Raw genomic sequence first — 26,493 nt, forward strand, 5'->3', positions numbered from 1 at the left:
TTAGATGCTCCCAGGAATCTTACAGGCAGAGCATGACTATGGTGGCTCTTCCCTGCAGTTTGCCCCCAGCATCTAGAACTCAGACATATACTCCACCTGAACATGGAGGTTCCAGAGGTCCATTGTTTATGTGGGCTTTCAAAAAGCTTTTGACAAAGTCCCTCACCAAAGACTTCCAAGTAAGTTTAGCAGTTTATGGATAAGAGGAGACGTCCTCTTATGGACTAGTAACTGAAGAGTGCTATCATGTCTCCATTCCACCTATGAGGAGAGACTGAAAGAACTGGGCATGTTTAGCCTGGAGAAGAGAAGACTGAGGGGAGATAGGATAGCACTCTTCAGGTACATGAAAGGTTGCCACACAGAGGAGGGCCAGGATCTCTTCTCGGTCATCCCAGAGTGCAGGACATGGAATAATGGGATCAAGTTGCAGGAAGCCAGATTTTGACTGGACATCAGGAAAAACTTCCTAACTGTTAGAGCCATACGACAATGGAACCAATGACCTAGAGAGGTAGTGGGCTCTCCGACACTGGAGGCATTCAAGAGGCAGCTGGACAGCCATCTGTCAGGAATGCTTTGATTTGGATTCCTGCACTGAGCAGGGGGTTGGACTTGATATCCTTGCAGGCACCTTCCAACTCTATGATTCTATGATTCCATCATATTCCCTTTGAGCAATCTTTTTTTGCTTTTAAAGAGTCTCAAACATGTTAGCCTTTCCTTGTGGAGAAAGATGCTCCAATTCCTTGATTGTTTTGTTTGCCCTTCTCTGCGCATTTTCCATCATTATAAATATTATTTTTCAGTTGAGGCAAGTGGAACTGTACACAGTATTCCAAATGCAGTCATGCCGTAGATTTGTACAAAGTCATTATGATACTGGCCATCGTGTTTTCAGTCTCTTGCTGATGTGGAATTTGACATTTTCTTTAAGCTATCTATCCATCACACCTCAAAAGGCAGACTGATAACGGTTATCCCCTTGCCCATGCATCTGGCAATCCCAGGTAGACTGCCTCTGACCAGAGGGTTCATTTAGCTGTCAGGTCTAATAGCCATTGACAAACCTGTCTTCCATGAGTATGCTTATCTCCAAACTAGCTAAGCCAGTGGACACTACCAGATCTTGTGTTCGGGGATTTCCTCAGTTAAATCATGCACTGTGTTTAGAAGAACTTCAGTCTGTCAGTGCTGAACTTACTGCCAACTGATTTATTTAGATGATCCCAAATAGAAGAGGGATGCCTTCAGGGGCACCCCAGGGGAAGCAGTGCGCCACCCCAGAGATGCAACCCAGGATCCCTAGAGATCTAGCAGAGGGGGTGCAGGTGGTTGGAGGATTGTGCTCCCACCTCCTCTGTGACATTTCTCTGTGGGAGCCCCCAACATTGTGGAACTACCTTACCACACAGGTGCGTCGAGTACCATCACTAGTCAGATTCCGCCACATGGTGAAGATGCTGCTCTTGACCCTGCCCTTTGACAGTTAGGACATTTTTGTGTGTGCGGGGAGGGGAGGTTCTTCTGTTTTGTTTAACCTGTACTGTGCTGCTTTTGTATGGAACTGTTTTACTTGCTAAAATGATGAAACTGAGGTTATCAGACTTTGGACACATCATGAGAAGACATGATTCCCTAGAAAAGACAATCATGCTGGGAAAAACAGAAGGGAGTAGAAAAAGAGGAAGGCCAAACCAGAGATGGATTGACTCCATAAAGGAAGCCACAGACCTGAACTTCCAAGATCTGAACAGGGTGGTTCATGACAGATGCTCTTGGAGGTCACTGATTCATAGGGTTGCCATAAGTTGTAGTCAACTTGGAGGCACATAACAACAAAACAAACTGCTTTACGTGATTTCCTTGTGTATTGTTGCCCACCCTAGAGCCTTATGGATGGGGAGGAACTCTTACAAGTCAACCTGAGCTGCTGCAGCCGCCTGGAGCACCAGAATGCTTTGAGCCAGCCTTGGTGAGATGAGGGCCCTGAGGTGGGAGATACACATTTGGAAGGTTCAGACAGGGGTGGAGGCCAAGCATATCCTGCTTGGTCCCCAGGGTGTGAGGCATATCCTGAGCATCCTGAAGCTGTTTTACTTCTTTCCCACACCAAGAAACATCATCAGTCCATCCCAGAGGGGAAGCTCTCTGGGAGCAGCCAGGAGTCAGAGGACAGGTGGGCTGACTTCGGTGCTCAAAAAGGGAGGCACTGCCAAGGCTCTCCTCACATCTGCACACCTCATTCCTCCAAATAACCACCTAATGACACAGAAGAGGGAAGACAAACGGCCCTGATCCTGGAGATGGGAGGGAGACGGCAGAGTGAGCCGTGACCTGGCCCCACCTCAGGGACAGCAGCATAGGCTCTGTCGTGCTACCAGCCATCCCTGATCTGGGCACATTCCCCCACCCCTCCCCCAATCTCAGCAGCAAGAGGGTGGGAGAGAGGAGAGGAGGCATTTCATCCTTCCATTTCATTCATTTGAGACTGCCCAAGTCATGGCCAGTGGGCCGCCTGAGGACAAGTCACAAGTATCTATGCGATTGCTGAGTCTACCCCGGGCCACTTTTGGGGTGGTGGGTTTATTTGCTGCTTGTGCTTGAGATGGAAGATCTTGGCACCCTCTTTGCTGTGAGAACTGCACATTTTGGGCAGGAAATGCAGCACATGAACTTTGACTGCAAGTCCTCATGGCAGGAGCTACGGTTGCAGAGGCACCCTGTCCAAATGCTCCCCCTCCACCTCACACCCTCCCTTCATCTCACAGCTTGAACGCTGAGCTGGGGGCAAGGCCGGCAGTTCTCCTGGTGCCAAGCCTGGCCCCAACTGTCTAGGTACAGTTGGACCTCAAGCCCAGCCCACCATGCCAAGCAAGCCCAATCCTGAACTCCCACAGAAGCTGAGCCGCCCACAAACCATGTCTTGTGCTGGCCCCTTCTAATTAAAGAAGTCACTGGTCCCAGGGTGTAAAACCTGGCAGCTCCTTTTCAGGGTGTGCCCCTTACAACAGACCAGCATCTCTGCTCCTCCTTGCCTTGGATTAGACAAGGCTGAATGTCATGCAATGGGTGGTTTCTGGGAGCGAGCGAGGCCTTGGCTAGACACAGGCCACTATAGCCCAGCCCGGTGCCGGATATGGCAGCCACAGAGTGATGGAGATGAGGCAGAATGCGAGGGGGGGCTCCATGCCCCCAAAGCAGCTGGTGCCAATTGGGGCTGGTAGGTTGGAAGACAGGGAGCCAAACGTAGGTGGGCCGGCACCAATGGCAGGCAGAGCCCATAACGCTGGTTTTGTTCCTGTCCTCCTCCTCCAGCAGCAACACCGAGACCAAGGAGGAAGAACCTGGCCTGTGGGCTGCTCTAAGGAAGGAGGCAGCCATGCGGGGGCTGACTGGGGGCCGGCAGAGCCTGGCGAGGCAGTGCCCTGTTTGCCCTGCTGCACCAGCCTCTAGCACCACACCCATCACCTTCCCTGTGCATCCTCCGCGCTGCTCTTAGGGGGAGTGTCTGCCTCAAGAGTGGTCCCTGCAGTTTGAACAGGGGATCTCAATTCCCACTGAGCAACAAAAGCCCTCATCTCCAGGGAGAGGGCTCAGCAGCACAGCTCCTGGGGACTGGGTCACTGGCAGCTGCCCAACCTGATCAGGAGGCACATCTTACAACCTCTGGGGTGAGACAGACTTTTGCTGATGCTCCTCCACAGCCCACACCACGCCCATGCACTGCCACCTCACAGCGCTGCAGAGGCTCCCAGGAAGGGCAGCCTCCATCCCCGCGGGGTCTGTGCCACTTCCTGCTCCAGCAGAGCCAGCAGCCCACACACTTCGGCTCTTTGCCAGGCATCTGGGCAGGCCGGGCAGTCACTCCGGCTCCACCAGCTGGATCCCAGCGCACGAGTGTGTGTGCGTATATACACACATGTACACAAAGACAGTCCCTGCTTGCCACAGACAGACTGCCGCTCACACTTCATTCGAGGTGCCACCTCACACCTCGCAGCTCTCTGAGCAAGAGCCAGGCAGGAAGAGGCAGGCCCCCTCCCAGGGGCACACAGAGCCTGCCCCCCCCAGATGGAGCAATGGCTGTCTTGCTCCAGAACCAGAGTCCCCTGGCCAAGTGACTACCAGGCAGGCAGGCAGGCTCCTTGCCATGATGCTCTTCTCATTCCTCCAGGACCACCAATATTTAGATAGTACATTTATAATCTGCAGCCCCATCCAACTGACCCACATACAGTACCTCCACCCCACCCTGTGAACTCCTCAGCAGGTTGGGGTGGCTTCCTCATCTCAGAAATTAGAATCATAGGTAGTAGAGTTGGAAGGGGCCTGCAAGGACATCAAGTCCAACCCCCTGCTCAGTGCAGGAATCCAGATCAAAGCATTCCCGACAGATGGCTGTCCAGCTGCCTCTGGAATGCCTCCAGTATCAGATAGCCCACTACCTCTCTCGGTAATTTGTTCCATTGTCGTATGGCTCTAACAGTTAGGAAGTTTTTCCTGATGTCCAGTCGGAATCTGGCTTTCTGCAACTTGATCCCATTATTCCATGTCCTGCACTCTGGGATGACCGAGAAGAGATCCTGGCCCTCCTCTGTGTGGCAACCTTTCATGTACTTGAAGAATGCTATCTTATCTCCCCTCAGTCTTCTCTTCTCCAGGCTAAACATGCCCAGTTCTTTCAGTCTCTCCTCACAGGGTTTTGTTTCCAGTCCCCTGATCATCCTTGTTGTCCTCCTCTGAACCTATTCCAGTTTGTCCTTCTTGAAGTGCGGAGACCAGAATTGGTTGCAGAACTCAAGATGAGGCCTAACCAGTGCTGAATAGAGGCAAACTAATACTTCACGCAGTTTGGAAACTATACTTCTGTTAATGCAGCCTAAAATAGCATTTGCCTTTTTTGCAGCCACATCGCGCTGTTGGCTCATATTCAGCTTGTGATCAACGACAATTCCAAGATCCTTCTCACATGGCGTATTGCTGAGGCAAGTATCCCCCATATTATAACTATGCAACTTCATTGGGACCAAATCTCAGGCCCAGAATGTTTGGAGAAGGGGGGGGCAATTTCCCAGCAGCTGCTGGAATCATTGCTAATTCTATTGGTGGTGGCGGTGGCGGTGGGGGGGTTGAATCACAGAAGAGGTCAGCACAAGATGCCATGTCATCAAGGTATGTTCTCTTTCAAGAGTTCTGACAGATCAGCCTCCTGCAGATCAGCCTCTTCAACTCACACCTTAATGGGAGCTGCAAATCAATGTGCTCCAAATTACTCAAGCAAAAAAAGCCAAGCCTCATGCTGGGAGAGAAGGCAGCCATCTGACCTCTGTGGGATCACTGTCCAATCATGCAAATGTCCTTCTTGATGCCAGATCAGAGGGCTGGGGAAAGGAATCAGCAAGGCTCTGGGTCTGAGTGAAATCCATCCATTCTCAAAGGGAACGGTCCATGCTAAATTTGGTGGGATATAGCGAAGTGCCCTTAATGGCATGCAGAATTTGCCCGAGCAGCCACCCCGCCTCCCCACCCCCACTGGGATTTGAAGACTGTCTCTGCTTGTTGAAACCTATGGCAGTTGCCTTACAAACAGAGCATCTTAGAGGATGTGCAGAGGGCAGACATCTCATCCGCTGAGGAGCCAAGGGGCTCATTTCTGCAAAGTCAAGGGCCTGGGGCTCATGAATATATTGGGAGGGGACCTTTGCTCAAATGGTGAGGGGGAAAAAATTCTGTTTGTGGTCAGAGGCACTCTCCTCCACTTTCCCTTCTAGAACAGAGCCTTTGCTGAAATTAAGGGCCTTGTATATGACCCATCAGGACAGGCTCCAGCTAGGAAGTGGGCACCAGAGAGAGGAGTTGGCCTTGCCACCTTATGTGGGCCTTGCAGCAGGGCCTGTTCACCTACAGAGTAAAAGGGCCCCTTCTCTACCCTACCCTAGTAGGGCTCCTCTCCATGGAGTTCTTTGTGACCTGCCACCTTCAGGGGCAGAAAAAGGAGGCCTCAAAATGGATGGGGGCTCTCCTCCTCCACCTCCTGGGCTTTAATGCTCTCCCCCTCCTCCCCTAAAATAAAGCTTGTGGGATCCATCAAGCAGAAAAAGAGAAGACAGAGCCTGGTTGCCATGGAAACAAAGAGGGCCTCCTTAAGCAGCTGGTTGCCATGGAGACAGCGCACACACAGCACACACATATTCATGGTCCAGAAATGTCAAGCTACAGCCTCTGGAGTAGCTGTAGGCTGGCATTCCAGAAACTCTGTCTGTATGTTTGGTGGCACATGCCCCTTGCCTGCATACTTGGGCCCATGACCCCCCCCACATGCACACCACGCCCCTGCTGGGGACTCCTGCGTAATGTCGTGTGCCTCAGTGCCCCACTTGTGAAGGGGCACAACACACGCAGAGTCAGCTGCGGTGGTAGCGTGGGGGGAAGCCTTGGCCCTGCTCTGTCCTGCGGCAGCTGCCACCTGGCTGCCCCTCCATATCCCACTGCTGCTGAGCCAAGGCTGGCGTTGCCTTGGCAACTGCACCGCACTGAGTGCCGATCTAATTCAGGGTTTATTTTAAGCAACGCGTCGGATCTTGGAGTCTCCCCCAGGCAGGGAGGGGGCAGGGAGAACGGGGGCACGCAGCCGCCGCCTCCTCTTCCCCACAAACTTCACACACACACACACACTGACCCAGATGCCTGGCTGTGGCATTGAAGGAGAGAGGCCTGTGGGCGGAACATGAGGAGACAGGGATCCCAGGCAGGTGCTGAGGGGCAGGGACACCAACTGTGGGGCTGGAGGCCGGTGGTGGCCAGATGAGGCAGCTGCCTTCTGAAGCTCTCTCATGCTGTGGGGAGCCCCAGCCTCCAGGGTCCCCAGCCGTTTGTCCTCCTGACCCCAGTGACAGCATGGAGGGAGGGGGAGAGAAAGGCCAGAGCCTTGCCCAGCAGAGTGGCTGCTGTGGCGGACAGATCTGCTGGGCACAGCTTCAAGGGAGCGCCTGACTGGGCTCGCAGGCCCTGGCCTGCCCCATGTGGAGTTAACTCTGGAGCAGCCTCCGCCCAGCCTTGAACCAGCCAGCACTCCTCCTGGACGCAGCTAAGTGCCATGTGCTGGGTCCAGTCTCCGGGACTGCAGGCTCTCCAAAAGCATCCCAGGGCAGGGAGATGCAATACATGCTGGCCTCAGACGGAGCTCCACTCCAGGACTGCGGGTCTGCAAGGATGAACAATGACAAAGACAGGGGAGTTGGGGGTGGATCAGGCTTCGGGGTGTCATGAAGCTTTGCGGGTGAGGGGCCAGCAACAGGGAGGGGGGAAACCTGCCAATATAGACCTGCATGAGAAGATCAGCAGAGCTGATCGTAGCTGCATTCTGGAAACTTCTGGGGCCTTTCCAAACCACCCCCAAGTCACACAAAAAGTCAAGGTAGCTGTGCTTGCCTATAAGGAAAATCCAAAAACCATATTAGGGAAACACCTTATCTTAGGCCAACCAAAATGTTACCAGACAGCATGCGAGAACTCTTCATCAGGTTACATGAAATGGCTGTGAGGCAATTTCCTCTTTTGTAACATGGCTGTGGCGAAGCGATATATCCCTGGCTCTGGCAGGAGACATGCCAGGAGAGAGCTGGGGGAGGGGCAGGTCGATAGTCAAATGAGGCGAGTAGGTCCTCTGCAGGTTTCCAGTCTGCACAGGAATTAAGGCCTTGTGGGAAAGAGAAACACACAGCGGCTGATTCAGGATCTCCAGAAGTACCCCCCAAAAAACAAAAGCCCAACCACCAGCTGTTACCCAGATCAGTCTCCATCCTTAGGCAGAAAACTAGGCTGTCTTCATATGAACAAGGGTGGAGATTAAGAGTAGCCTTTGCCACCACATGACATGGAATGGCTGCAGTTTACTTTCAGAAGGGCAGCAGCTGAACCAGACAGACTAAAGGGGGCCCAGCTAGTCCAGCATCCCATTTCCCACAGCGGCCAACTCAATTCCCCAGTCAGAAACCCCAAAGCAAGGCACAAGGCTAACAGCCACCTTCCACCCTTGTTCCCAGGTGCACTGCCCAGGACCAGCACCAGAGGGCAGCCCGGTCGGGCCCTGGCTGAGGGCTCCTGAAGGGCCCCTCCTTAGGGTGGGTGGGTAGCGTTCCCTTCTGTGATCCACAGTGCGGATTGTGGGAGTGCTACCCACCTACCCTAAGAAGGGGCCCTTCAGGGAGAGGTAGGTGGGGCGTGCATGCGTACGTGTGTGCGTGTGCCCGGGTCCAGGGCAGGCTGGTGCCCAAGGGCCCTGGCATGCCTGGTGCCAGCCCTGGCACTGCCTCTGATCCTGAAGGTTGCATGTCACCATCATGGCTAGCAGCCGGTGACAGCCTTGTCCTTCCATGTGGCTTTGTCTAATCCCCTTGTAAAGCCATCCAAATAGCCTGAACTGGCAGAGAGCAAACTGCTCTCATCCGTCTCTCTGGTGCTCATTGACTCAGATGCTGGAAGCCAAAGGGAAAAAAGGCTCCAAGAACAGTCCAAAAGCACTGAGAAAGAAAAGGGAAATGGGACAAGCCTGCAGGCTGGCTGGGGTGGGTCAGGAGGATGCCCTTGGAAGGCTGGGAGGGAACATCTGGATCTATTTGCCCCCCAAAACATACAGGAGCCACAGCCTGGGAGATGCAGTTCCCCGTCCTCTGCAGTCTTGCACGGGAACCCTGGAGAGGCACCCCCCAGGTTTCACATGGCTAGCTCACTGGCACTCCAAGGAATATTCCACGCTAAGCAACAAGCCCCATTGAGTTTGGCCCCCAGTTTCAACAGATACACCATGTGGGGTCCCATCTGTGAAATGGGGCAGGATTCAGATGGAGGTGCGACAAAGAGGAATTAAATGCTGGTTTAGAGATCTGTTTGTCCTGATGCGCAAACTATACTCAGGACAAGGGACTACTGTAAGGACAGAATATGGAGAAACTGACTGGTTCCCAATCGGAAAGGGTGTGAGACAGGGGTGTATTTTATTTATTTATTTATTATTTGATTTATATCCCACCCTTCCTCCCAGGAGGAGCCCAGGGCGCCAAACAGAAATGCTAAAAACACTTTAAAACATCATAAAAAAAACTTAAAATACATTAAAACAAAACAGCGTTAAAAACATTTTTTAAAAAAACAACTTTAAAAAAAGGGTTAGAAACATTATTAAAAAACATATTAAGCAATTCTAACACAGACGCAGACTGGGACAGGTCTCAACCTAAAAGGCTTGTTGAAAGAGGAAAGTCTTCAAAAGGCGCCAAAAAGATAGCAGAGATGGAGCCTGCCAAATATTCAAAGGGAGGGAATTCCACAGGGTAGGTGCTGCCACACTAAAGGTCCATTTCCTATATTGTGCAGAACAAACCAACTTTCCTGGAGTTGATGTCAACAGACTCCCGACAATACGGAGAAGCTCCACTGGATGGCTACTTGAGAATATGAAAGTGGCAGACAAGTTGGCCTTCTTTGCTGCCCTCACCGCCACACAGTAGGCACGGTTATGATGTTTTACTCGTGCCCGATCAGCCTCACAGCACATCTTTCGCCACTTGCGCTCCAGCCATCGTCCAGCCTGTTTCATTGCCCTTACCTCACTGGTGTACCAAGGTGCAAGCCAGGCTACACAATGCTGGAGAAGGCGCTCGGGAGCAACCCTGTCAAGAGCCTGACACATTCACAGTGTGACAAGGGCTTCAACAGGGTCGCCTGCTCTATCTACTGGGACCTCCCCCAGGACATTCAGGAATCCTGTGGATTCCATTAGTCTCCAGGGACGGACCACCTTAATTTCTCCATCAGTCCTGCAGTGGAGGATCGGACCTGTAAGTCTAAACTTCAATAGGAAGTGGTCTGACCATGACAATGGGGAGACATCCACACACACCCCATTTCCAGACCACCCCTTCCTCTATCTGGAGCAAAAAACAAGTTGAGGCTGTGCCCTGCCCTATGCATCAGGCCAGTGACTTGAGACAGCCCCATGGTCGTCATGGAGGCCATGAAGTCCTGAGCCGGAACACTAGAGGCAGCCTCAGCATGGACACTGAAATCACCCAGGACTAGCATTCTGGGGCCTCCAATACCACAGCCGAGACAGCCTCCACCAGCGTGGTCAGAGAAGCTGCCAGGCAGCAGGGTGAACCAGCAGGAACCCTAGTTTCCTGTCTCCTTGGCCCGACACCAGGTGCAGGCCCTCACAGCCAGCTCCAAGACAGTTTCCTGGTGACAGAGATGGAAGTTCTGTAGACCACAGCAACCCTGCCCCCGCCCCCAGTCCCTGCAGCCTGTGCTGGTGTTGCACCGAGTAACCAGGTGGACAAAACTGGGTCAGATTAACTCCTGCCAGCTCACCCAACCAGGTCCTGGTAATGCACACCAAATCAGCACCTTCATCCATGATCAAATCACGATCTGGCGTTAAACAACAACACACAGGCCAGTGGGCACAGCAGATGAGCAACAAGGAACCCGTCCATGAGAGGAGTGGGAGGGAGGAACAAGGCGTAGATAGCCTTGCCCTTGTCATCTGTGGTAGTTCACCACCTCCCCAGGCTATACCTCCCTCTATCAATGATCACTGAAATTGGGATGGCATCACCCATGTCCCTCCTTACTAAGACTCCTCCTAAACACCTGATATGGACCTAACAAGAGCCCACCAACAAAACCTGCCTGAACCAGTTATCCCAGTGGGCCTCTGTGAGAATTGGGAACAGTCATACCCATTCAATATTTTTCACACAGGGCCCATCTACTCCCCCTCCTGTCTCACACCCAGGAAGGGCCAGCCTTCTGCCAGTTGCAGACTCTCACTCTGAAGGCATCTGGTGACTTTCTCCTATCATTCCGTTCACTGCACGGGCTCTCACCCTACGCAGGAACTACACATGCACCATACACCCTCCTCTAGATTGGTCTAAAAATAAAGGGAAGGGGGTAGCACTTATGATTATAAGAGCAGCACCCACCCACCCACCAAAGTGATCAATGGATTGGAGAAATTCCCCTATGAGGAAAGGTTTCAACATCTGGACCTTTTTAGTTTAGAGAAAAGGCAAGCAAGAAGACACAGGTGCATAAAATTATGCATGGCCTGGAAAAAGTGGATAGAGAAAACTCTAGAACTCATGGACATCCAAGGAAGCTGAATGTTGAAATGGTCAGGACAGACAAGAAAAGAAAGGATAGCTTTATGTTGTGCATAGTTAAACTATGGAATTCACTCACACAGGAGGAAGTGATGGATAAAAGAGGATTACAGAAACGCATGGAGGAATAGGCCAGTCACAATGGCTATGTTGCCTCTCCACTGTTGGAGGTAGTGTGCTTCTAAACACCAGTTGCTGGAAACTGCAGGGAAGGAGAGTGAACCGCTGCACTCAAGTCCTGCTTGCGGGCTTCTCATTGGGGCCTCTGGCTGGCCAATGGGAGAAGAACAGGATGGGCCCCCTTTGGCCTGATCCAGGAGCCGGGCTCTTTTTCTTCTGTTCCCTGCTCTCATCCTTCCCTCCCCTGTACTACCATCATAATTCAGACCACAGTTCCCTTATGGCCCGGGGTCCCTTCCTGGCACACACTGAAGCACCTCGTGCTGCAAAGTGGGCCAAGGACAGTAAATGCTCACAGTGAGTCTAAAGTACAGACAAATAGTGGGTGGAATCCAATGTGGTCATATTCAGAGCATGCCCACTGAAATACATGAATGTGATTAACTTAAGTTCATTGATTTCAATGGGTATACCGCCTGTGGCCCTATATTGCTGAACCACAACTTCCATCTTCATTGAGCGGGTAACCTCCCTGGTAGACTGTGGGAATGCTGTGGACATAATATATCTCGACTTCAGCAAAGCTTTTGACAAAGTGCCCCATTATATTCTGATTAGCAAGCTAGCTAAATGTGTGCTGGATGGAACAACTATCAGGTGGATCCACAGTTGGCTACAGAATCGTACTCAAAGAGCGCTTATCAATGGTTCCTTCTCAAACTGGAGGGAGGTAACAAGCAGCGTAGCACAGGGCTTGGTCCTGGGCCCAATGCTCTTCAACATTTTTATTAATGACTTGGATGAGGAGGTGCAGGGAATGCTTGTCAAATTTGCAGATGATACAAAATTAGGAGGGATAGCTAATACATTGGAAGACAGAAACAAAATTCAAAGGGATCTTGATAGGCTGGAGCATTGGGCTGAAAACAACAGAATGAAATTCAACAGAGATAACTGCAAAGTTCTACACCTAGGAAAAAGAAACCAAATGCACAGTTATAAGATGAGGGATACTTGGCTCAGCAATAATACATGTGAGAAGGATCTTGGGATTGTTGTTAATCACATGCTGAATATGAGCCAACAGTGTGATGTGGCTGCAAAAAAGGCAAATGCTATATTAGGCTGCATTAACAGAAGTATAGTTTCCAAATTGCATGAAGTATTGGTTCTCCTCTATTCAGCACTGGTTAGGCCTCATCCTGAGTACTGCTCCAGTTCTGGACACCACACTTTAAGAAGGATGCAGACAAACTGGAATAGGTGCAGAGGAGGACAACAAGGATGATCAGGGGACTGGAAACAAAGCCCTATAAGGAGAGACTGAAAGAACTGGGCATGTTTAGCCTTGAGAAGAGAAAATTGAGGAGAGATATGATAGCACTTTTCAAGTACTTGAAAGGTTGTCACACAGAGGAGGGCCAGGATCTCTTCTCTTCGTCCCAGAGTGCAGGACACAGAATAATGGGATCAAGCTGCAGGAAGCCAGATTTTGACTGAACATCAGGAAAAACTTCCTAACTGTTAGAGCAGTACGGTGGAATCAATGAACTAGGGAGGTGGTGGGTTCTCCAACGCTGGAGGCATTCAAGAGGCAGCTGGACAGGCACCAGTCGAGTATGCTTTAAGTTGGATTCCTTTATTTAGCAGGGGGTTGGACGTGATGGCCTCATAGACCCCTTCCAACTCTTCGATTCTATGACCCCTTACCATGGGCCATGCTGACTGGGCCTGACGAGAGTCCAACAACATCTGGAGGGCCACAGATTAGTCAGCTCTCATCTACATTATATAACACAAAATATCAACAACATGAAAAATTTACAAACACATTCAAATCCCAAACAAAAAAAATACAATTTGGAAGCAATTTCTTACAAAAAATAATACTGGACGTTTAAAGAATTGCACCTCTGATTTAGCCCTCTTGGCAGGGCTGACGCTTATTCTCGATTCAAGCTGAAATCTCAAAGAACGTTTTCTAAGGAGTTAGAGACCACTAGTCAATTCTGTGAACATGAGAATAACCTGTCAGTGAAATGGACCTTTCACCAGCGACCCAGGAATCTCTCAAACAAGCACAATGAACTTCTCTGTTTATTGTGCAGATTGCCATGAGTCTCTTAGCAGGTGTATCTTTACCACAGTGAGTCCTGGCCATCCAGAATGGCCAACCCCACTCAGGGGCCTGTGTCCTTGTGTAGTGGAAGGTATACACTTGAGGAGGAAGAATATCTCAGAAATGCGATCTCATGATTTCTATGTCAGTCTTTTGATTTGTTTGTCTCATGTTTACATGAGTGGTGATCTCCTCATGCAACCACTGGTCCTCTGGTGCAGGTACCTAATACTCCACCATCACCACCACCCAGGCAACATTTCAGTGTGAAGGGCGTACACATGAACTGTTCACCACAGAAGCAGAGGCCTGCTCCTTTGTTGGTCACCATGCTGGACATATTGGGGGGGGGGGGGAATACACATTTGCAGGACCTTTCCCAAAAAGCACATCATGCATATATTTTGGGTGTGAGTATGTGCAAAATAGAAATGGATTGCTTTCAAGTCAATCCTGACTTATGACGACCCTCTGAATAGGGTTTTCATGGTAAGTGGTATTCAGAGGTGGTTTACCATTGCCTTCCTTTGAGGCTGAGAGGCAGTGACTGGCCCAAAGTCACCCAGTGAGCTTCATGGCTGTGTGGGGATTCAAACCCTGGTCTCCCAGGTCGTAGTCCAACCCTCTAACCACTACACCACACTGGCTCTTGTAAGCATCTGCAGCAGAGTACAAATTATTGTCTGAGAAGCCTCAATCAGTGCGCAACCTTTGCACGACAAAACTTTAGCCACTAGAGGGAGCTCCATGCCTGGAATTCCTCCGCTCCAAACAAAATGCCGCCTGTTTGGACCTCTCTGGCCATCTCTGCCAAGCAAAAGTTGTACTGAACAAACTATGGGAGGAAGACGCACATTCAGGACTTCAGCAGGAAGGCAGGATGTGAAAGCCAGCATAGCTGAGTGATAATTTAATATTTATATCACACTTCCCTGTAATAAACAAATAAATAAGGCTGCTTTTAATAAAAACAGGAAAATAGAGCAAGAATAAAACGAAGGAGAGCAATCAACAATAAAAGGGCGGCAAGTTCCATCATCATTTGGGCAACTGCTTTATGTAGGTATGCCAAAGGGGGCCTTTTCTGTGGTGGCCTCCCAACTTTGGAATACCCAGGAAGAGGTTGACATGACAGTCTTTTCAGCATAGCCAAGCCAAGGCAGTTCTCTTTGCAAAGGTATTTCAAATTGGTTTTACTGTCTCTGCTTGCTTTAAAGTTTTATTACCTCTCAGTATTATTGTTGTTGTTGTTATTGTTATTATTTATTGCATTTATATGCCGCCATAGCCGAAGCTCTCTGGGCAGTATTAGCATTATGAAGGATGTCTGATGTTGAGGCATTGTTTTATTACTATACACACACACACACACATGGGGCTTTGCACACCAACCCCGTTCCCCATGTTGCCAAAGGGGCATCTCCACTCCCCCGGGTCACCAAGGCACCCCTCCAGACCAAGGTGCCTCCCCCTCCTCAGCCAAGCGCAAAGGAAGGCTGCCCAGCCTGTGGCTCTGTGGCTTGGCCTGGCAGCGGACCGCTACTCACCTTTCTGCTCTCCGCCCACTCTCACCCCTCCCTCCTCACCCAGTTGTCAGTCTTAGTCTCCACAGTGGCAGCAGTGGCAAAACACGGGTCACCTTCCCACTCTCCGCCCAGTCTCTCTGCTGGCCAGCCTGCATGCCCTCCTCTCTCCCTCCTCACACCAACCCTGACTTTGGCGGTGGCAGCAGCAGCAACAAAACATGGTTCATCCTCCCGCTCTCCGCCAGTCTTGCCCCCATTTGCCCTCCCTCCCTCCTTGCCCGGTTGCAGATTCAGCAACTGGTATTTAGGAGCCTGCTGCCGCCAGTCATGGAGACAGAGCGCAGCAATCATGGCTGGTCGCCTTTGATAGCCTTATCTTGCACATACTTGTCTAAACCTATTTAAAGCCATCCAAGTTGGTGGCCGTCACTGCCTCCTGTGGGAGCAAATTCCACAGTTCAACTGTGCACAATGTGAATTATTTTCTTTTGTCTGTCCTGAATCCTCCAACATTCAGCTTCATTAAATATCCATGACTTCTAGTGTTAATGAGAGAGGGAGAAAAACGTTTCTCTATCTGCATTCTCCATGCCATGCATAATTTTATACACTTCTATCATGTCACCTCTGACTCACCTTTTCTGTAAACTGAAAAGCCCCAAATGTTGAAACTTTTCCTCATAGGGGAGCCGCTCCATCCCCCTGATCATTTTGGTTGACCTTTTCTGAACCTTTTCCAGCCCTACAATATCCTTTGTGAAGAGAGGCAACCAGAACTGGACACAGAATTGCAAATAAAGCCGCACCATCAATTTGTACAGGGGCATTATGACATCTGCAGTTTTAGTTTCAATCTCTTTCCTAATGGTCCCTAGCATTGGGTTGTATGCAACTAAGTTATACTCAGAGTAGATCTACTGGCATTAATGGATCTAAGTGACTCTGAGTAAGTTTAACATAGGATGACTTGGATAAGGAGGTGCAGGGAATGCTTATCAAATTTGCAGATGATACAAAATTAGGAGAGATAGCTTAATACTTTGGAAGACAGAAACAAAATTTAAAGGGATCTTGATAGGCTGGAGCATTGGGCTGAAAACAACAGAATGAAATTTAACAGGGATAACTGCAAAGTACTACACCTTGGAAAAAGAAACCAAGTGCACAGTTATAAGATAAGGGATACTTGGCTCAGCAATACTACATGCGATAAGAATCTTGTAATTGTTGATCACAAGTGGAATATGAGCCAAAAGTGTGATGTGGCTGCAAAAAAGAGCAAATGCTATTTTAGGCTGCATTAACTGAAGTATAGTTTCCAAATCATGGGAAATATTAGTTCCCCTCTATTCAGCACTGATTAGGCCTCATCTCGAGTACTGCATCCAGTTCTGGAGACTGCACATTAAGAAGGATGCAGAAGGATGGAACAGGTTCAGAGAAGGGCAACGGGGATGATCAGGGGACTGGAAGCAAAGACCTATAAGGAGAGACTGAAAGAACTGGGCACGTTGAGCCTTCAGAAGAGAAGACTGAGGAGAGATATGATAGCACTCTTCATGTACATGAAAGGTTGTCACACAGAGGAGGGCCGGGATCTCTTCTCGATCTTCCCAGGGTGCAGGACATGGAATAGTGGGCTCAAGTTGCAGGAAGCCAGATTTCAACTGAACATCAGGAAAAACCTCCTAACAGTTAGAGCAGTGCAACAATGGAACCCATGACCTAGGGAGGCAGTGGGCTCTCCATCACTGGAGGCCTTCAAGAGGCAGCTGGACAGCTGGGTTCCTGCATTGAACATTGGACGATGGCCTTTAAGGCCCCTTCCAACTCTATGGTTCTCCAATTTTATGATTCAGCCCATGAAGTTTGCCTTATTCACAGCTGCCACACGCTGGGTCAACATCTTTATCCAGCTGGCCACCATGACTCCAAAACCCCTTTCCTAGTCAGTCATCACCAATTCAGACCCCAATAGCATATATGTGAACTTAGAAGTTTCTGCTCCAATGTGTACATCACTTTACACTTGCTTAAATTGAACTGCATTTGTTATGTTAATGCCCATTCACTCATTCTGGAGAGACCCCTCTGGGTCTCCTTGCAACCCTTTTTCCTGTTTTATACCGAGTCACAATACTGGTCCATCTAGCCCAGTACTGTGTACATTGGCTGGCAGTGGCTCTCCAGGGTTTCAGACAGGGGTAGTTTCTCAGCCCTGCCTTGAGACGCTGCCAGGGGTTGAGATTGAGACCTTCTGAGTGCAAAGCAGGTGCTCCCTCACTGAGTTACGTCTCTTCTCCACCTCGCTTCCTTGTTCGCTCTCTCTCACTCACTCACTCACTCTCTCACTCTCACACACACACAACTGGAAGAAAACTGCTATGTTCCATAGTTTCCCACATACATACACAATAAGTCATCCTGCAAACATGAAAAGTGTTGCGTGCAGGGGGTGGCGGAGTGGGAAGAGATGTGCAAATCCAACACACACAGAGAGGGAACTCCCACCTCTCCTTCACATTCTCCCCAAAGCTGTGTGTCAGGAATGAACTCTCTGCTTCCATCTCCTCTTCATCTATCTCAAGGTTACAAAATGTGGAGAAGTGGGAACTGGATCTTTGATCCTAACCAACCAATGCAAGGGGTTACCATCTCCATCACATTGTATCCTGGAGAAAGCACAGGGCTGGAAAGCATGAAGCTGGTTGCTAAATTGAGCTCAGCAAGAGATAAGAAGCAAAGGGAGAAGTCGGTAGATAAACTTCAAATGCACCAGAGCACTGGATCAGCAGACTAACCTCCTCATTAGGACATCAGAAGAGCCTGCTGGATCATGCCAAAGGGGCCCATCCAGTCCAGCACCCTGTTCTCACACTGGCCAACCAGATGCCCCAAAGGGAAGCCGGCAAGCAGGACCGGAGCGCAAGAGCACTCTCCCCTCCTGTGCCTTCCAGCAACTGGATTCGGAAGCATCCTGCCTCTGGCTAGTGTAGCCATCAGGGCTAGTAAGCCACTGACAGCCTTTTCCTCCAGGAATTTGTCTAGTCCTCTTTTAAAGCCATCCAAGTTGGTGGCCATCACTGCCTCTTGTGGGAGCAAATTCCACAGTGTTATTATTTAAATTTACATCCTGCTCTTCCTCCCAGAAGGAGCCCAGGGCAGCAAACAAACGGCAAAACACTAAAACCATTTATAAAATACATTACAGACAAAATCTTAATTTTTTTAAAAAAATGTTTAAAAACATCTTTTAAAAGATGCACACCTGGAGTTCTGTTGGCTTTCTTATTTGTACGATATGTATATTTAAGTCTAGATTGTTTCTTTTGTAATACTGAATTTATTTTATGTTTGCTAAATTGTTTATTTTTGTCTTATTTGAATGTATTGCTATGTTTTGCAAACTGGCTCCTCTCCCCTCCCCCAGTGCTTTTATTCTGAGTGTTTGTTGTAAGACACTTTGGGCAGAGGTCACTGTGGAAAGGTGACATATCAATCACTCAATCAATCAATCAATCAATCACTCAATCAAAAAGCAATTCCAGCACAGACACAGACTGGGATAAGGTCTCTATTTAAAAGGCTTGTTGAAAGAGGAAGGTCTTCAGCAGGTGCCAAAAGGATAACACGTCCAAAGGGTAGGTGCCACTACTCTAAAGGTCCATTTCCTATATTGTGCAGAATGGATCTCCTGATAAGATGGTATCTGCAGGAGGCCCTCACCTGCTGAACGCAGTGATCAGCTAGGGTAAGACAATCTTTCAGGTATCCTGGTCCCAAGCTGTATAGGGCTTTGTACGCCAAAACTAGAACCTTGAACTTAGCCCAGTAGCTAATGGGCAGCCAGTGCAATTATTTCAGCAGCAAGGTGACATGTTGGCAATACCCTGCCCCAGGGAACAGTCACACCACCACATTTTGCACCGGCTGCAGTTCTGGACCAACCTCAAGGACTGCTCCACATAAAGATAACAGAGATGGCACCTGTCTAATATTTAAGGGAAGGAAATTCCAAAGGGTTGGTGCCACAACACTAAAGGTCCGCTTCCTATGTTGTGCGGCACAGGCCTCCTGATAAGATGGTATCTGCAGGAGGCCCTCACATGCTGAGTGCAGTGATCAACTGGGTATCTAAGGGGTAAGACGATCTTTCAGGTATCCTGGTCCCAAGCTGTATAGGGCTTGTGTGTGCTGTGTGAAGTACTTTCTTTTGTCTGCCCTGAATCTTCCAACAATCATTTTCATTGGATGTCCACAAATTTTAGTGCTTTGAGGCAGAAAAACTTTTCTCTCTCCACTTTCTCTATGGCATGCATAACATTATACAGACATATCATGTCGCCTTTTCTCTTATCTAAACAGCCCTAAATGCTGCAACCTTTCCTCACAGGGGAGACACTCCATCCCCTTGATCATTCTGGTTGCCCTTTTCTGAACCTTTTCCAGCTCTATAATATCCCTTTTGAGGTGAGGCGACCAGAACTGGACACAGTATTCCAAATGCGGCCACACCATAGATTTATACAAGGGCATTATGATATCGGCTGTTTTATTTTCAGTATTTTTCTTAATGATTCCTAGCATGGAATTTGCTTTTTTCCCCACAACTGCCATACTCTGGGTCAACATCTCCATTGAACTGTGCACTGCGACCCAGTTGCTGATCCTCACCCTGAGAGTAACCAACAGTGAAACAGTTGGAACTAGAAGGTTTAAGATCCACACAGAGGAAGTCAAGAGTGGGAGAAAAACAGCCAAGCAAAGGCTGGATATTTCTTTCCTTTATTTTAATGAGGATCCCACTTCATGCCAGCAGTTCACATGGGAACACTCCTTTGCCGTTTATTTGCATTTCCATTGGCCTTAGTGTGTTTTACACGTATTATGCTACAGACTGCCGTTCTTTGTGCTCCCACAGTATGTATAATATATCTAAAATATGTAATAGACCAACGCAGCTGCCTGCATTTTTCGATGCTCCTTGGGGGCCTGGGATAGACTAGGAAGGGAAACCTTGGGCCTGGGCAGGGTGTGTGTCAAATGCAGCACTCCAGACCTCACTCTCTGTCCCTTGGGACCTTCCCCAGGCTACACCCACTCTTCCTAAGCCAGACGCTTTCTCTTTTTTCATTGGCTGCAGCGTGCCCTGATCCTCTTGCTTGCCGAGACAGAAAGTAAAGATGGCAGTGTTAGTGTGCGTAGAATCGAGGCTTGTGTACAAAGGTGACATTTGCATCCGTTGCTCTGCTCAGCTTTGTCTCTGGACCCTGGAAGGTCTCCCAGAAGGGAATGCGGCTCCTCGGCTGAAAAATGCACCCCCGCCACTCCCACTCCGCTACAGGCCCTCCTTGAGTATGGCTGCACAGGCTGTCATGAGGAGTCTTCAGCACCTATCACTACATCACGGGAGCTCCCCTTCCTCCCCTTTGGGTATTCATAGGACAGTAGAGTTGGAAGGGGCCTATAAGGCCATCAAGCCCAACCCCCACCTCAGTGCAGGAATATGACTTTGAAGCATCCCCAGCAGGTGGCCATCCAGCGGCCTCTTGAATGCTCCAGTGTTGGAGAGCCCACCACCTCTCGAGGTCATTGGTTCCATTCTCGTACCGCTCTAACAGTTAGGAAGTTTTTCCTGATGTTCAGTCGAAATCTGGCTTCCTGCCACTTGAGCCCATTATTCCGTGTCCTGCACTCTGGGATGATTGAGAAGAGATCCCAGCCCTCCTCTATGTGACAACCTTTCAAGTACCTGAACAGTGCTATCCTATCTCCCCCAGCCATCGTTTTTCAAGGCTAAACAGGCCCAGTCCTTTCAGTCTCTCCTCATAGGGCTTTGTTTCCAGCCCCCTCATCGTCCTGGTGGCCCTCTTCTGAACCTGGTGTGGGATGCAAGGGCCACATCTCCAGCAGGAAACCCTTTGGAAGGCTTCCTGGAAGGCCTCATGTCTTGAGGTGATGCAGTGATGATGGGGAGGGGGGAGTGGAACAGAGCAGGGCCACAATCATGCTGAGCGGCAAATAATGAAACGGTGCCAGGTTCTATGGGAGCACAGAGTAGCCAAGTGACACAATGGTGCTCTGTAAGAGGCGGTGGGGGCCAGCAGCTTAGATGGCTCTGTGGGAGGCTTAGGCACATTCAGGGAGGTGAATAAGGCGATCTGCGGCTGCCAGTCCCAAGGGCTGTATTTGCAACCGTCAGGATCAGAGTCAGTGTTACGGTGACATGCTGACGTCCTGCTTGGGGGCTTCCCAGAGGCGGCCTGTTGGCCACGGTGGGAGACAAGGTGCTGGACACCTTTTGATCTGATCCAGCATCAGGGCTCTCCAGTTCAAGAACTGCCTTCCCCAAGCTGGTGCCCTCCAGATGTTTCAGACAACAACTCCCACCAGCCCCAGCATTGCGCAGCCAGGCTTCCTGCTGCTGGTACGAGTTGCCCAAATATCGGGGTCGGGGGCACCAGGTTTGGAAATATTGTTCCAAAGGCCACCTTCATGTGGCAGCAAATTTCACAAATTCTACTCCCCACCCCCCACTCTGCTCCTGATCGGAAATCGGACCTCCCAAATTTGCCTTGGCTCTGACCAATTTCACCTCCCTTCCCAGCGGTTTTCCAGTAATGTGATTCTTCCCAAGAACTGGGTTTGTGGCATTAAAGCCATGAAGGTTGTTTGTGATATACTGTGAGGGACGCCTGGGTTCAACTTGTCCCTCCTCCATAAGTGGCTTTGGACAAGTCACATTCTCTCTGCCTGTCCCACCTCACAGGGTGGTTGCAAGGACAAAGTATCGCTCAGAACTCCTCAGGGCCAGGATCCAAACGTAGCTGATAAAGAGCCTCTCCCCCCCCCTTCAGCCCCAAACCCTCAGGGGCCTCTTGCAGGGGTTTTGCTTTTCAGGCGTTCCAACCCAACCTGACCAGGCGCAGCCAAGGCCCGGAGAACTCGGCCCAGGCGCGGGTTTGACCCTACATCATGAAAAGCAACTCTGGAGAACTGCGCAGTATCTGGAACACATGCAGAGTGCACTTCCCATACCATCAGAGGCGTGATCCGAGTGAACAGGGCTTCCAGGCGCCGCCTCTTCACGAAACGAATCACCGGGTCGCCACCTCGCCCCCCGCGCCGCCCCCCGCAGCGAGCCCGGACCCCACAGAGCATCTTGCGCGGGCCCCCTTCCCCGCCCGCCCTTGCCCTCTCCTGGGAGATAGAAGGTCGAGGCGAGGAAGTGCTGAAGCGGTTGCCGGGCTTGGATTTCTTCGATCAATAATGTCGCTTCGGCAACCGGAGCCAGGAAGCGCAGCCGAGGACAGGCCGGCCAGCCAGCCGGGCGCGCAAGGGGGGGGTGAGCGGGGACTGCCTGGGAGGGGCGGCGATCGATTGCCTCGCAGATGGGGGGCAAGTAGGGGCAGAGCAGGCCCCGCCGAGGAGCTCCCATCTGCGCTCTGCCCGGCCAGCCAACAACGGACCCGGCGCGCGGCCACAGCCACTACAAGCACTCGGCACAAGGAGCCTCCCGCCAGCCCAGCCCCATCGCGCCCGGGCAGGATGGCTTGGCGGGGGGCGTGCCCGAGCCGGCGCCGCGCTGCTAAGGGGAAGCGCGAGGCCAGGCAAGGAGCGGGAGGCACGGCCCCCGCCGCCCCCTCCCCCGAGACAAAGCCAGGCGGAGGCTCTGCCTCGTGGCCGGCGGACAGATGGAAAAGTGTCCACGGGCCGGCGGGCGCCCAGCTTAGGGGAGCCCCCGCCGCACCGCCCAGGGCCGGGCAAGAGGCGGATCCGTCCAGCCCCACCCGGGCTGGCGGGAGGCAGAGAGCACCTGCCGGGGCGCCTCCCCGCAGCCCCCGTCTCGCCCGCCCCTCCACGCCAGACCCGACTTCGCCCGCCCGCCCGCCCGCCCGCCGGGGAAAGGGGGGGAAGCCGGCCCTTGGGGGTTCCTGAGGGCGGCAGAAGCACAGCAGCCCCCTCCTCCCCGCCCCGTGCGGCTGCCTGGCGGGTCGTGGAGCAGAGCCGCGGCGGCGCGCCCTTACCTTGCCTGCTGCCCGGCGGCAACTGCGGGGGGGCTCCTCCGTCGCCGCCACCGCCGCCTCCAGCCGCTGCTGCCGTCGCTGTGCCCGGGCGCGGCTCCTCGCCGGCTGTGACCGTGAAGCGGCGACTCATGGCCGCCTGCCTGCCTGCCTGCCTGGGCTGGGCTCGGGGCTCGTCGGTCCGCCACAAGTGGGTGGCTGCCGGGGCGACGATGCTGCTGCTCCCGCCGCGGGGGCTGAGGCTGAGGCAGGCGGCGGCCGGCAGGGCCGCGCGGTCCTAGCGCCACCTTCTTCACGCCAGCAGCGGACGAGCGGAGGACGCCGGAGAAGCAAATGAGTCCTTGGCGCTGGGAAGCCGCGCCTTGCCCCTTCCCCGTCGCACGTCACCAAGCACGCTCTTCACCTGTGGAACCCACTGCCGCGCGATGTGGCAGGATTAGGATCAAGGCAAAACCCAGGCAGGCCCGCTCCTCCCTCGCTGTCGGAATGGTGGGAGCCTAAAGCCCGTAGTCCAGGGAGCTGGTCTATGTGTGTCTATGAGAGAGAGAGAGAGAGAGAGAGATCTGTTTCCTTAGATCTGCTGGGTGCTGCGAAGTATTCTGCGAAATCGAATCCCCTCCCCCCCAGATCTATTGTGTCTGTACAGCACATGACTGATGGCAAATAGGGCTTATTCCAAGGAGCAATTCAGTTACTGAGATTGAATCTGTCCAAATTTTGACAAAAATTTGTCAAGAAATACGGAAAAGAAAACATTCACCAACAGACTGGAAGCGTTCAATATACATCCCAATTCCAAAGAAAGGGGATCCCAGGGAATGCAGTAATTATCGAACTGTTTCCTTAATATCCCATGCAAGTAAAGTAATGCTCAAGATTCTACAACAAAGGCTCTTGCCATATATGGAGCTAGAAATGCCAGACGTCCAAGCTCTGTGTAGACAGGGAAGAGGCACCAGAGATCATATCGCAAACATAGGTTGGATAATGGAATGGACCAAGGAATTTCAGAAGGAAATCACCCTGTGCTTTATAGATTACAGCAAAGCCTTTGACTGTGTACATCATGAAAAACTATGGAATGCTTTTTAAAAAATAGGGGTGCCACAGCATCTGATTGTCCTGATGCACAACCTATACTCTGGACTAGAGGCTACTGTAAGGACAGAGTATGGAGAAGCCAATTGGTACCTAATCAGAAAGGGTGTGAGACAGGGGTGTATTTTATCACCCTATTTATTTAATCTATATGCAGAACGTATACGGAAAGCGGGATTGGACCAAGATGAAGGAGGTGTGAACATTGGAGGGAGAAATATCAATAATTTAAGATATGCAGACGATACCATACTACTAGCAGAAACCAGTAATGATTTGAAACGAATGCTGATGAAAGTTAAAGAGGAAGGCACAAAAGCAGGACTACAGCTGAACGTCAAGAAGACTAAACTAATGACAACAGAAGATTCATGTAACTTTACAGTTGACAATGAGGACATTGAACTTGGCAAGGATTATCAATACCTCGGCATAGTCATTAACCAAAATGGAGACAATAGTCAAGAAATGAGAAGTCTAGGACTGGGAAGGGCAGCTGTGAAAGAACTAGAAAAGGTCCTCGAATGCAAAGATGTATCACTGAACACTAAAGTCAGGATCATTCAGACCATGGTATTCCCCGTTGGAATATATGGTTCAACTCCAACTTGTGGGCTGAGGCTGCATGGGGTTAAAAAGGGTAGCTAGAGAGGAGACCTCTTGGTTGCTAGGCTAATACCTATCCTTTCATCTCCTGCTGACTCTCCCTTCCTGCTAGACTGATATGCTTAGGATGTTGACCACATCTCCTTCCTCCTTCCTACTTCTCCTTTTGAGAGGGAGAGCAGACATCTTCTCTTTGTCTTTCCCTCTCCTCCCAGCATGAGGGCAAACACTAGGCTTAGTGTTTGTGTCTCCAACTTAGCTAGATGTAGAACTCTTTCCTATCAAGTATGTACTTCAAGAATAAAGTAGTTATTTCTTATTTTTAAGCTTAAAGTCTCTGTCTGACTAATTTGCAGGGAAGGTATAATCTTTAGCAAAGATTCAAACACCTAAACTAAAGGCTTACTCAGTCTCTCCATTCCCAATTTCGCCACTCTGCGACATTCCCGATCTCTATGTATGGATGTGAAAGTTGGACAGTGAAAAAAGCAGATAAGAGAAAAATCAACTCATTTGAAATGTGGTGTTGGAGGAGAGCTTTGCGCATACCATGGACTGCAAAAAAGACAAATAATCGGATGTTAGAACAAAACCAGAGCTATCACTAGAAGCTAAAATGATGAAACTGAGGTTATCATACTTTGGACACATAATGAGAAGACATGATTCACTATAAAGGACAATGATGCAGGGGAAAACAGAAGGGTGTAGAAAAAGAGGAAGGCCAGACAAGAGATGGATTGATCCCATAAAGGAAGCCACAGACCCAAACTTACAGGGTCTGAACAGGGTGGTTCACAACAGATGCTATTGGAGGTTGCTGATTCATAGGGTCGCCATAAGTCATGATCGACTTGAAGGTACATAACAACAACAATAAATAACAATGCTTTTTAACTATTTAAGTCTTGAATTTATCCCAGCATGAGGATCTGAACAAACTGAACGAACAATCTTTTGATCTTTTTTCCCATCTGAGACGCCAGGCCTGGTCTCACTGAACGCAGCGTTGCCAGCCTCAGATCAGCAGGTGAAAGGCCTGCACTAACATCGTTCATTTACAAGTCATGGAACACCAGGTCTTTGCATGGCTTAGGGCTGGCACTGGATGAGAGCAGGGCTCTTGTGCCTTTAGCAGTTATGTAGCAGTCAGACATCGAGCAGAGTAAGACTCTTCTAGTATGGAACTACAATTAGGGAAAGCTTCACCGGTTGATATTCTGGCCTGTTGGACATCATATTACTTGTGTGACCCCGATTTATTGTGGAGCGATGCCCCAACCCCACCTGCAAAAGAGTGTACACATTTGCATATGACAAAGAATATGCAAATCATGTGCCTTCTTTTGTGAGAACAGCAGAGGGCCCAATCCACATGTGTATACTGGACACAGAAAATCCTACTGCCCCCCCTTCTAGGACCCAAGTACTTAAAGGAGTATGTTTCCTCCTCCAAATATCTCCAGGTCTGTGCTTTAAGATCTGCTTGGGAGGCCCCCTGGAAGAGGTCTGGAGGTTGGGGGGTTGGGCATGGAGCAAACTCTTCTTGGCATCTCAGTGGCACCTCCCTGTCTTTGAAACCCCCACCCAATGGAGACCAGATTCTCTTCCACATTTGTGATACTTTGTCGTGTTTATTTTGAAGTGCTCTTATTCTTCCTAATTTTTTATAAAAGTCATTTCTATGCTGCTTTATTTTTGGGGGTGGGAGCTCAAAGTTGTTTACAACCTAGATGAAGACATCAAGCAAAACGTCACAAAATATTTAAAGAAAACATTACAGATACAGGTCAAATATAAAAGACATCTTCAAAATTAATTGAAAAATAAAG

General features: G+C 50.3%; 1 protein-coding gene across 5 annotated transcripts in view; it reads right to left on the minus strand.

Annotated features, from left to right (window-relative positions):
• The window catches only part of SLC12A5 (solute carrier family 12 member 5), a 105,784-nt gene extending 82,599 nt beyond the window's left edge, over positions 1-23,185 (minus strand). For all 5 annotated transcript variants that reach the window (XM_061630705.1, XM_061630702.1, XM_061630703.1 and 2 more), the window contains exon 1: positions 22,961-23,185. In XM_061630705.1, the coding sequence (XP_061486689.1) occupies positions 22,961-23,090 (130 nt within the window). In that variant the 5' untranslated portion in view covers positions 23,091-23,185. The remainder of the gene's footprint in view (positions 1-22,960) is intronic.
• Between the last annotated feature and the right edge of the window lie 3,308 nt (positions 23,186-26,493).

Source organism: Rhineura floridana, chromosome 6 (genome assembly GCF_030035675.1).
Source record: "Rhineura floridana isolate rRhiFlo1 chromosome 6, rRhiFlo1.hap2, whole genome shotgun sequence".
Lineage (NCBI taxonomy): Eukaryota > Metazoa > Chordata > Lepidosauria > Squamata > Rhineuridae > Rhineura > Rhineura floridana.